The sequence below is a fragment of the Palaemon carinicauda genome, chromosome 33, assembly GCF_036898095.1.
Source record: "Palaemon carinicauda isolate YSFRI2023 chromosome 33, ASM3689809v2, whole genome shotgun sequence".
In the NCBI taxonomy this organism is placed as follows: Eukaryota; Metazoa; Arthropoda; class Malacostraca; order Decapoda; family Palaemonidae; genus Palaemon; species Palaemon carinicauda.
The window spans coordinates 75,407,407-75,419,665 of NC_090757.1; the positions used below are offsets into that span (position 1 = coordinate 75,407,407).

General features: G+C 41.8%; 1 protein-coding gene across 2 annotated transcripts in view; it reads left to right on the forward strand.

The window, feature by feature from the left end:
• LOC137625988 (dynein heavy chain, cytoplasmic-like) overlaps positions 1-12,259 on the forward strand; it is a 770,344-nt gene that overhangs the window by 365,498 nt on the left and 392,587 nt on the right. For both annotated transcript variants that reach the window (XM_068357067.1, XM_068357068.1), the window contains 4 exons: positions 2,069-2,270; positions 9,584-10,863; positions 11,306-11,473; positions 11,954-12,119. In XM_068357067.1, coding sequence (XP_068213168.1) covers positions 2,069-2,270; positions 9,584-10,863; positions 11,306-11,473; positions 11,954-12,119 — 1,816 coding nt within the window. The remainder of the gene's footprint in view (positions 1-2,068; positions 2,271-9,583; positions 10,864-11,305; positions 11,474-11,953; positions 12,120-12,259) is intronic.

A 12,259-nucleotide genomic window follows, 5' to 3' on the forward strand; every position in this document is an offset into this window, starting at 1 on the left:
GATTTAGCGAGGTGTCAGGGTATTCCTCCTTATGTGTGCATAGCACGGAAGGAAAACCTTGGGTCAAAAGCCAGCCCGTTGGTTAGGACTTCCACCCTCCTCAGGGGTCAGTCTTCCCTAATAAAGAGTGAAAGGATTTGTATTTAGTGTCGGAAAAAATGACGGATTTAAAGTAATTAGTATTTTTCCAAACGATACAGACCATGAGTCCTTAATACAAATTTGGCCAGCCATCACCTATCCTCCTGCAAGTTCTGCCTGCAACCAAAAGTGACAAAACAACACAGGTGTGTGTGAGCGGGGTAGCTGGTACTACCCCTAACTCCCGCTCTAACTAACAGTGGGGCAGTTAGCGTATATTACCGTGTAAAATACAACCCATGTAAGGGGCGAACCCCAAAGTTTTCTTAAAAAAAAAAAGCGTTTTTATCATATAGTTCATGTACAGTTAATGGGCGAATGGCAATTTCAAGGTCAACCTATTGTTGCTAAACTTTTATTATAAATATTACCACAATCTTTATTGTTGTTATTGTTATATATTTGTTTTTAGTTTTATAAAGTAAGCTACATTTCTGTTTAAGAAAGTATAAAACTAAAACAATTCATAAGTTTGAACACAATGCTTAAATTATTCACTCAGTGTTTACATAATGTCATTTCTAACCTTCCTGCTCCTATTCTTACTCATATTTTGCTACTACAAAAACATGTTTTTGCAATAAAGGTAAAATTGAATAGTCTTAATGTTGATAAACTTAGCTTTACATACAACTATATAATTGTAATAACCATACATGATTCTAAGACACTCTTTCCAAACTGCTATGTAAAATCATCATTCTCAATAACTTGTCGTAATTGTTTGGCAAATTTGCTACTTCTAATACACATTTGTCATGGCCGTTAAATGATAAACATCCTTTTTTATACAGCATCTGCTCTGCTTACTGACTAACTACCGTGAATTTCAAGTTTATTAGAGGAAGGTTTTTCTTATGTATAAACCTGTTTGAATCATTCTTTTCTACAGCTGCTCTGCTTGCTTACTAACTACCGTGAATTTCAAGTTTATTAGTTGAAGTTTTTCCTATGTTTAAACCTGTTTGCATCATTGTTTTCTGTATACCATAGTAAGATACTGGTAACCTGTAAATTTTGAGGTTTCAGACAACCACCATTACCACTATCTCTTGGCAAATAAGGTAAACATTCCTAGTTGTCCAAAACAATTTTTTTGGTGAAGGAAGTACTGTATAACAAAGAAGATATTAATTTTTATTTTTATTTTATTTAAACGCACAACTATATTGTATGATTAAACTGAGCATATTATACGGTGTTAAGTCAATCCTTTCTAACTACTATGTGAGCAGAGAAATTAATTACCGCTAGAAATATGGAAAATTCTAGGATTCAGACAATTAGGCTAGCCTACCAACAGGTTCACACAACAGAGCCCAAGTACAGTACTATAATTAAATGAAGATATGATTACCGGTAAATACTCCGATATTATTTAACATAAAACTATATACCGTTATTAAAATGAGTATATTTCATGATGTTGAAGTTAATCCTTGCAAACTACTACTATATTAATGAACATATGCAATTAGAATACCCAAACAACAATACAACAGGGGTCGAGAAAATAAATATTTTCATAGGTCCTAAAGTATCCCTTGTGTAATAGGCAAACCCTGACTTTTTTCATCCAAAACTGGTCTCTAAATTTTGCCCTTTACACGGTAATATACGGTATACCTTCCTAAAAGTCTTATGGCTACTCTTCCAGCTTTGCCAAAAGTATATTCCCTAATAAAGAGCTCAAGGTTTGTATTGTTAGGAAAAATACTAGTTGTTTTAAATTTTTGTCATATTCTCAATGAAAGATTATTTCAAACTAGATGAATGATTATCCTTCAAGATATCAAGCAGTGTAGAACCATCTTTCCTGTATTTTATCATTAAATTATTCGCTTAAAAGACATCAAATACTCTTAATTTCATAGTTGCTTCTTTTAAATAAAAAAAGATAATCTCAATGGAATATTTTTTCGACCAGATGGATGAAGCTCCTCCAAGATATCAAGCAGTGTAGGACCACGTTTGACACGTCTGATACCAGACGCAGCTTTGGTCCGATTGTTGTTGACTACAACAAAGTCCAGAGCAAGGTTTCTCTGAAGTATGATTCATGGCATAAAGATGTCCTTAGCAAGTTTGGTCAACTTCTTGGCCAGGAGATGATGCAGTTCCACGCTCAGGTATAATAAATCTGTAGTTGTTATTAATTTCAGTATTAGGGAATAGCTTTTAATCTCAAAAGCAAAGCCACAACTTGATGATGGTAAGGATGGGGAATAGTATTTTCCAAATAACATATCTAATGCTTTGTCAGGTCTGTTTTAGAACCGTTTTCTTATTTTTATATAATGTCTGTATTATGATTTCATTCTTTGATTAGGGTGAGTGTTACATATTTGTTAGTACATTGTACACAAATAGATTTATTGCAGGATATTTCTTGGGGAAACTTGAAAGATTTGATTGTTCCCTAACTAGAATACAAACCTACGCTATTTTTATACTTTCGGCGAAGCTGATTTAGCTAGGGTTAAGTACCCATCCTGTTAGTTAGGGGTGGGGGGGGGGGGGTAGCTAGCTACCCCTCTCACTCACATGCCTGTGACTGTGCTTCACTTTACATTTGGCTGGAAGGGAGAGCGGTTGTTGCTGCTTTTCCTCCTAGCCTATTTTGGACTGCCATTAATCTTTGTCTTTTTATGTTTTTTCCTCTACATATATGAAAACATTTTTAATGTTTTTATATATGCTGTAGCTTTCCTTATAGTGTATGTTGCTGTTTGTGTGATAGCTTAGTCCGGCAGGTTCTTAAGGATGGAGAATCTTACCTCCCGACCTTTCCCCCTTGCACATCAGTCATCCCGTTGGCGCATAGCCTTCCTTGTGACTGCCGCTGCCACAGGGGAATCGTCATCATTTGGATACTCCTCCGTTTAGCTGTTGTCGTCGCTTAGCTCGACTTCGGTCTTGCTCTTTCTCAAGGTCATCGCTGCTCACTTTTCGTAGGTTAGGTTGCGCTTGCGAATGGTTTTCTTCATTAATTAAGTGAAATTATAACTGTTTTTAATTTACCTTTTCAGCCTCGTCTCCACGGGGAACCCCCTTCCCGCCGTAGGATCGAATGGTTCTCCCGAGTTGTTAATTTTCTTAGCTGAATTAGTTAATTGTAATTCTTGTTTTGTTACTGTTTTTACGCTGCCGCTCTCCTTCTACCTTAGATGTCGGCTGGGAAGGGGAGTGCGCATTCCTTAATTTGTGTCTGTTCTCTTGGTGAACACCTTTGCCGTCCTCATACTAGGTGCTCTTCCCAAGGGAGTTTTTGTTACATAATTTTTTTTATTTTTCCTCGGTTAGCGATGCTGTTCGTCTTCATTCGACTAAGATAGGCGACGTAGAAGAGCAATGCCGTTCGTTCCTGGGGAATCTGCTGTCACTGCGCCATCACTTTCCTGTCCTCTTGCGCCTGTGGCATCTTGCTGATCATCCGCCTGCGATCTCAGACACTCCTTGGTCTTATTGTTCGCCAGCCTTATGACCCTCGTCCGACCAATTCTCCTCGCCACCTGCTTGTCATCAAACTCCGGTTCGTGACACTCCAGCTAGTTCCGACCACCTGGTCGCTCATCCTTCAATGACCTTTTGGCATGCAGCTGTTCGCCATTCAACAATGGTCAGCTGTTCGGGGACTTATATAGCAGTTCGCCATTCACGTTGGGGTCTTCGATTGCCTACTCGCTACCCACTGATTGACGGCAGATCACCCGCTCGCCGGCTGACCAGGCAGCCATCGACTGCTCTTCAGTTACCATCTTCAGATGACAGATTGCCAATTTACTAATCGCTGACAGCTTGCCAATTTACCAACCGCTGACAGCTTGCCGTTCATCGGCAATTCGCCGCTCAGCAGCCCACCTGCAGCCTTCAACCACTCACTAATTACCCTCTGCCCGTCATTCCCCTCAAAGATCGGAAGGCAAAATACACCCTCCTCGCTGCTCGCCATACATCACGCCAATCCACTAAACTATCGGCAGTTCCTATCAACAGCTTGTTGTCAGGTAACTACTCGCGAGCACTCTCCGACTGCACAGCGGCCACGATAACTAGCTTTTGACCATCGTCAACGTTTGCTAAAACGACGCCGTTTTAAGGAACCGCATCACCCCCGTCAGGGCGTCCATCAGTTCAGACAGAGTTCTCTCCCAAGGAAGAGTCCTTACGCAAGGTATCACGTCTCGTTCACTCATCTCTCCCTCCATTGGTCAAGATCCAGTGTCAACGAGCTCCGATGCGAAGGGACCCACAAAGTAGCTTTCCCTTCGGGCTGAAGTCCACACCATGGTGGAGAAGGTTAGACAAGCGATAAGACCACTGGTCTTCATGTGCACGCTGGACCTAAAGGTCCTTCTGCAGCTTGTGATGGAGCCTCCAAGAGGAGTCCCTCCACTACACGATCTACTCATACAACCACACATCATCATCTACCACAAAGCCAGTGCTTTGCTACGACTTCATGCTTGGAGACTATATAGCATCCCCTCACTCAGAGAGGATTTTTGCTACAAGTTGTGAAGAGGATGTCTAGATATCTCCAGAAATCCTCAGCAGCAGTCTACCAGGCAAAATGGAACATCTTCTGTGGTAGGTGTCATGGAAGGGGTATCTCTTCACTCGATGCCATTATTCTAGCAATAGCGGAGCTCCTCGTGTATTTGCGGGAGGAGAGGCGCTTTCAGTTTCGACAGTGAAAGGCTATCGCTCAGCCTTGAGCCTCTCCTTGAAACTGAAAGGAAGGGACATCTCATCGGTAGAACTTGCCTTACTTATGAACTTAGCCTACCTGTTCTCAGTTAGAAGTGAGACCCCTCGCTCGGAACGTGGTTCAAGTTCTCCGATCTCTTTAAAGGCCTTCCTATTAACCATTACGCCAGACAACAAATCACCACCTCACTTGAAAGACGGTGTTCCTACTCGCCTTGTCTTCGGCCAAACGAGTCGGTGAACTTCATGGTCTCTCATATGACATCGCCCATTCAAGGGGAGGGGGAGAGGTAATGTTCCACTTCATCCCTGAGTTTGTTGCCAAGACTCAGAATCCAGGGGTGTCGGATCCTAGATTTGACTCGTTCCGGATAACTAGTCAACACTCCATAACTGACAATCCAGATCATCTGTTACTGTGGCCAGTGAGGATTTTGAAGGTCTACCTCAAGAGAACAGCAACAGCCCGCCCCTGGTGCCTTCACTTTTCATCAGCACTGGTAGAAACAACAGGAGGATCAACAAAAAGACCATCGTTTGGCTGTTCGTCGACCAGCTGTTCCACCTACTTCAGCTCGTTTTTTTTTGCTAATTCGTCTTTCTCCAAGCGTTGACCTCCTGCCTCGCTGATCGGTAGTTCAACGATCACAGAGTCATCGATTACGCTTGGAATCCAGATCCTCCTCCAACACGTTGACCCAGAGCTCACAATGTCAGGGATATAGCTATATCCCTGGCCTTCAAAATATATTACTCTGTGACGCAGGTTTTCCAAGCAACGGTGTTGAAACGCTTGACGACTTTCACAACCCATTACCTGCTAGACATAACCCACAAGAGACTTGATACATTCTTTATCGGTCCTGTGGTGGCTGCACAACAGCTAGTTTAATACCTCAAGCTCCTTATTGAACAAGTAGCAGAAGGTTGAGGGCACTGTTACGTGTTTTTAGTCTGCGTGAATAAAAAGGAATGAGTGGCTCTTTCTTTTTCTTCATCCTCCCCTAACTTTGGGAAAGTACCATCCTGGGTTCTCTGCACAAGCTGGCCTCAACTGCAGCAGGTAATCCTTAGCTCCCTTGTGTATATAGTATTGTGTCAATTTTGTTACGTCCCCATACCCTAGCGAGATGGTATTGGGAAAGTTTTGGTCAACTCGGTTATTTCCTACAGACTAGGAATAACTTTCACCTTGACAATTACACTGCTAATATCTTAACACACAGCTTGTGTAGGCCGCATACCTTGCGTAGCAAGGTCTAGCGAGGTGTTAGGGACACTTTATTTTGGTACTAACCTATTCATAAAAAGGAGACCCCAGGTAAAGCCAGATTGGCAGGGACATCCACCCTCCTAATGAGTGAGTCACCCCTATTAATAGCGTAGGTTTGTATTCCAGTTACAGAACAAATGACAAATTAGGAAATAATTTCTATTTTTCCTAACGATACAAACCTTTAGCTATTTAAACAAACTTACCTGCCAACCCTGTCCCCCTTGAAGTCCTACTTCCAAGCAAAGTGAAGCATAGTCACAGGTGTGTGAGTGAGAGGGGTAGCTAGCTACCCTTCTACCTCCCGCTAACTAGTGCTATGGGTAGTTAATCCTCACTAAATTTTAATGGCTCGTCCTTCAAGCTTCGCTGAAGGTATACTCCTTTAAATAGCTAAAGGTCTGTATTGTTTGAAAAAATACAAATTATTTCTAGATTTGTCATCACGTCTCGTTCACTCATCTCTTCCTCCATTGGTCAAGTTCCAGCGTCAACGAGCTCCGATGCGAAGGGTTCCGCAAAGTAGCTTACCCTTCGGGCTGAAGTCCACACCATGGTGGAGAAGGTTAGACAAGCGATAAGACCACTGGTCTTCTTGTGCACGCTGGACCTAAAGGTCCTTCTGCAGCTTGTGATGGAGCCTCCAAGAGGAGTCCCTCCACGACACGATCTACTCATACAACCACACATCATCATCTACCACAAAGCTAGTGCTTTGCTACAACTTCACGCTTGGAGTCTATCCAGCATCCCCTCACTCAGAGAGGATTTTTGCAACAAGTTGTGAAGAGGATGTCTGGATATCTCCAGAAATCCTCAGCAGCAGTCTACCAGGCAAAATGGAACGTCTTCTGTGGTTGGTGTCACGGAAGGGGTATTTCTTCTCTCGATGCCATTATTCCAGCAGTACAGTGAACCCTCGCTACTTCGCGGTTCGACCATCGCGGATTCACCACTTTGCAGATTTTTTTCATAACCCATATATATATATGGTAATATATTTGTAATAACAAAATCAACATACTGTACTGAATAATCAATATAATCGATGCAAAAACTAACCTATACACAGATGTGTACAGTAAATGTGTTTGTTTCTTCATTATGATCAGAGAAACGTAAACAAAACATTGGTTGCCATTTTTTATCGTGCTTTTTGGCGTGTTTAGGAAGCGCATAATATAAAATAGCCTTTAATATTTGTGCCTGTTTTAGTTTAGGGTATTTTAGTACATGCATTAAGTGTTCTGTACATTAAAGGGTAGTTTGTTAACAGTACTACGTACAAGGGAAGGTTTTAAAAGTCTGAATATACATGTTAAATAAATAGGTAAATATGGTGTCACTACTTCGCGGATTTTCACCTATCGCTTCCGGGTCTGGAATCTATCTACCGCGATAAACGAGGGTTCACTGTAGCTTAGCTTCTCGTGTATTTGTGGGAGGAGAGGCGCTTTCAGTTTCGACAGTGAAAGGCTATCGCTCAGCCTTGAGCCTTTCCTTGAAACTGAAAGGAATGGACATCTCCTCAACGCTAGAACTTGCCTTACTTATGAATTTAGCCTACCTGTCCTCAGTTAGAAGTGAGACCCCCTGCTCGGAACGCGGTTCAAGTTCTCCGGTCGCTTTAAAGGCCTTCCTATTAACCATTATGCTAGACAATAAATCGCCACCTCACTTGAAAGACGGTGTTCCTACTCGCCTTGTCCTCGGCCAAACGAGTCGGTGAACTTCATGGTCTCTCATATGACATCGCCCATTCAAGGGGAGGGGAAGAGGTAATGTTCCGCTTCATCCCTGAGTATGTTGCCAAGACTCAGAATCCAGGGGTGTCGGATCCTAGATTTGACTCGTTCCGAATAACTAGTCACCCCTCCATAACTTACAATCCAGATCATCTGTTACTGTGGCCAGTGAGGATTTTGAAGAGTCTACCTCAAGAGAACAGCAACAGCCCGCCCCTGGTGCCTTCACTTTTCATCAGCACTGGTAGAAACAACAGGAGGATCAACAAAAAGACCATCGTTTGGCTGTTCGTCGACCAGCTGTTCCACCTACTTCAGCTCGTTTTTTTTGCTAATTCTTCTTTCTCCAAGCGTTGACCTCCTGCCTCGCTGATCGGTAGTTCAACGATCACAGAGTCATCGATTACGCTTGGAATCCAGATCCTCCTCCAACACGTTGACCCAGAGCTCACAATGTCAGGGATATAGCTATATCCCTGGCCTTCAAAATATATTACTCTGTGACGCAGGTTTTCCAAGCAACGGTGTTGAAACGCTTGACGACTTTCACAACCCATTACCTGCTAGACATAACCCACAAGAGACTCGATACATTCTCTATCGGTCCTGTGGTGGCTGCACAACAGCTAGTTTAATACCTCAAGCTCCTTATTGGACAAGTAGCAGAAGGTTGAGGGCACTGTTATGTGTTTTTAGTCTGCATGAATAAAAAGGAATGAGTGGCTCTTTTTTTTCTTCATCCTCCCCTAACTTTGGGAAAGTATCATCCTGGGTTCTCTGCACAAGTTGGCCTCAACTGCAGCAGGTAATCCTTAGCTCCCTTGTGTATATAGTATTGTGTCAATTTTGTTACGTCCCCATACCCTAGCAAGATGGTATTGGGAAAGTCTTGGTCAACTCGGTTATTTCCTACATACTAGGAATAACTTTCACCTTGACAATTACACTGCTAATATCTTAACACACAGCTTGTGTAGGCCGCATATCTTGCGTAGCAAGGTCTAGCGAGGTGTTAGGGACACTTTATTTTGGTACTAACCTATTCATAAAAAGGAGACCCCAGGTAAAGCCAGATTGGCAGGGACATCCACCCTCCTAATGAGTGAGTCACCCCTATAAATAGCGTAGGTTTGTATTCCAGTTACAGAACAAATGACAAATTAGGAAATAATTTCTATTTTTCCTAACGATACAAACCTTTAGCTATTTAAACAAACTTACCTGCCAACCCTGTCCCCCTTGAAGTCCTACATCCAAGCAAAGTGAAGCATAGTCACAGGTGTGTGAGTGAGAGGGGTAGCTAGCTACCCTTCTACCTCCGCTAACTTGTGCTATGGGTAGTTAACCCTCGCTAAATTTTAATGGCTAGTTCTTCAAGCTTCGCTGAAAGTATACTCCTTTAAATAGCTAAAGGTCTGTATTGTTTGAAAAAATACAAATTATTTCTAGATATGTTATTTTAGATTTGAGATCAGTTTATTGTAGAATATTTTATTATTGGGAAACCCTTTCAGACTGTGGTGATTTATTTGGATGTCCTTTTATCTGAGAGGATAGATTTTCAATCTTCAGGGCTCATATGACTTCAAATAATATATTTTTACTTTCTGAAAGGTTAATGCGCAGAGTTCTGATTACCAAACTTAGCAAAGGAGAGATGTAATTAAAAAATTTCTCTTATAGTTTAAATTTAATTGCATTTTTCTTTCTCCAGGTTTCCAAGAGTCGCAGCGAACTGGAACAGCAGAGTATAGACGCAGCCAGTACCTCGGATGCAGTCACCCTAATTACCTACGTACAGGCACTGAAGAGAAAGATGAAGCCCTGGGAGAAACATGTTGAAATGTACAAAGAAGGTCAGAGAATTCTTGAACGTCAGAGATTCCAGTTCCCCAATCAGTGGTTGCATGTTGATAACATAGAAGGTGAGTGGGGAGCCTTCAATGAGATTATACGTAGGAAGGATTCCAGCATCCAGACCCAGGTAGCATCCTTGCAGTTGAAGATTGTTGCGGAGGACAAGGCTGTAGAGTCACGTACGAATGACTTCCTTCAGGACTGGGAGAAAGGAAAACCAGTGGAAGGTCATGTGCGTCCAGACGAGGCTCTGCAGCAACTTCAGATGTATGAGAGTAAGTTCACTCGACTGAAGGATGATCGTGACAACGTGGCTAAGGCTAAAGAAGCCCTCGAACTTCAGGAACCGGGGGCGCTCAACACCTCGGAAGACAGGATGACAGTTGCGTTTGAGGAACTTCAGGATTTGAAGGGAGTTTGGGCAGAACTTGCAAAGATCTGGGACCAGATAGATGAACTGAAAGAGAAGCCGTGGCTCTCAGTACAGCCGAGGAAATTACGTGCTCATTTGGACCAGCTGTTGACTCAGCTGAAGGACCTCCCTGCTCGACTGCGCCAGTACTCAAGCTATGAGTACGTAAAGAGGCTGCTTCAGGGCTACACCAAGGTCAACATGACCATTGTGGAACTGAAGAGCGACGCTCTGAAGGAACGTCACTGGAAGACCCTGATGAGACAGCTGCATGTCAATTGGATCCTCAACGACCTGACCTTAGGTCAGGTATGGGACGTTGATCTACTGAAGAACGAAGCCATCATCAAGAACGTCATCATCACTGCTCAGGGAGAAATGGCTCTCGAGGAGTTCTTGAAACAAGTACGAGAATCCTGGCAGACGTACGAGCTGGACCTAATCAACTATCAAAACAAGTGCAAGTTGATCCGTGGATGGGATGATCTATTCAACAAAGTGAAAGAACACATCAATTCGGTGGCGGCGATGAAGCTCTCTCCATACTATAGAGAGTTTGAGGAGGAAGCTTTGACTTGGGAAGAGAAACTCAACAGAATCAATTCTCTATTCGATGTCTGGATTGATGTCCAGCGCCGGTGGGTTTACCTCGAAGGTATCTTCTCTGGATCTTCAGACATCAAAGCGCTGTTACCCGTGGAGACCTCACGCTTTGGAAGCATCAGGTTCGATGATTACTAAACTTTTATTTTGGATAAAATGTACTTCCATGTGTTATAGATATAAGTTAGGTTAGTATCTTATTAGACTTGCTGAAATCTAGGGTAAACTGCTATTAGTAGAGTTTTATATAAAGTTTCCCTTGGTATTTATTAAGGGCATCTCCAGATATTTAAATACTGTACTGTGTGTATCAAAAATTAATACTATTTGAGTGACATTACTGAGTTTGTAAATATATAGCAAACTGGCTTTAAATCAGACTATTAAATGTTTTGGTGTAGATTTGATCTAAGATTTGAAAATGTTGACACCATGTGTAGGAAATTAGCCACTTAGTGGTTTATGTGGTCCTAATAAACCTTATATTTAGTTAGGTTATACTGTATTTGTATTAGGTAAATTCAATCATTTTAAAGCTTGAAATTTAACATTCTTTGATTACAGCACCGAGTTCTTGACCTTGATGAAGAAAGTCAGTAAATCTCCCATGGTTATGGATGTTCTTAACATCCAAGGCGTGCAGCGGTCCCTAGAACGTCTAGCTGATCTCCTGGGCAAGATTCAGAAGGCCCTTGGCGAGTACCTGGAACGAGAGAGATCTTCTTTCCCCAGGTAATGATATGAAGAAGTGATACTTTAATACCCAGCCCTACTTCATTAATTGGTTCCAAGAGACCTGATGTTAGGCGATTTTTACCCTGAAGTGACCTTGTGCTTGTTCGTATACTTATAATGAACATGGAAAAGTACTTACTGTATTAACCTGGTATCAATTTATAAAAACTAGATACCTACATTGATAAGCATCCATGTGAAATTCAATGCTGTACATCACAGCACTTAATCATTATTTTACGACGTAGAAACCGACTTGAGGTCGTGAAAACCATTTTATGTTTATGTTATTTTTATATTTAATTCTTAAGGATGAGCAATGTGAAGTTTAAACTGATGTAGATTGAACTGATGTAAGGAGTGGTATTACAGTACTTCTATTGTGAAAGAGGATTACAAATAAGTGTTCTGCATATTTACATATTTAAACAGTTATTAAGAGGTTAAATAAGGATGATATATTTGTTATTATTTTAGGTTTTACTTTGTTGGAGATGAAGATTTGCTCGAGATCATCGGTAACAGCAAGAACATTCCACGACTTCAGAAACACTTCAAGAAGATGTTTGCTGGTGTTACGGCCATCATTCTGGATGAGAATGACACCACTGTGACGGGTATTGCATCACGCGAGGGTGAAGAGGTGAGGCGCTTTAATCAAATACGTTCCACGCAGTATTCTAGAAATTCTATTTTATCTGTAACCAGATTATGGAATGATCTCCCTAATCTGGCAGTTTGAATAGGTGGAACTTGAGAAGTTGAAACTTGCAGCAAATGTTT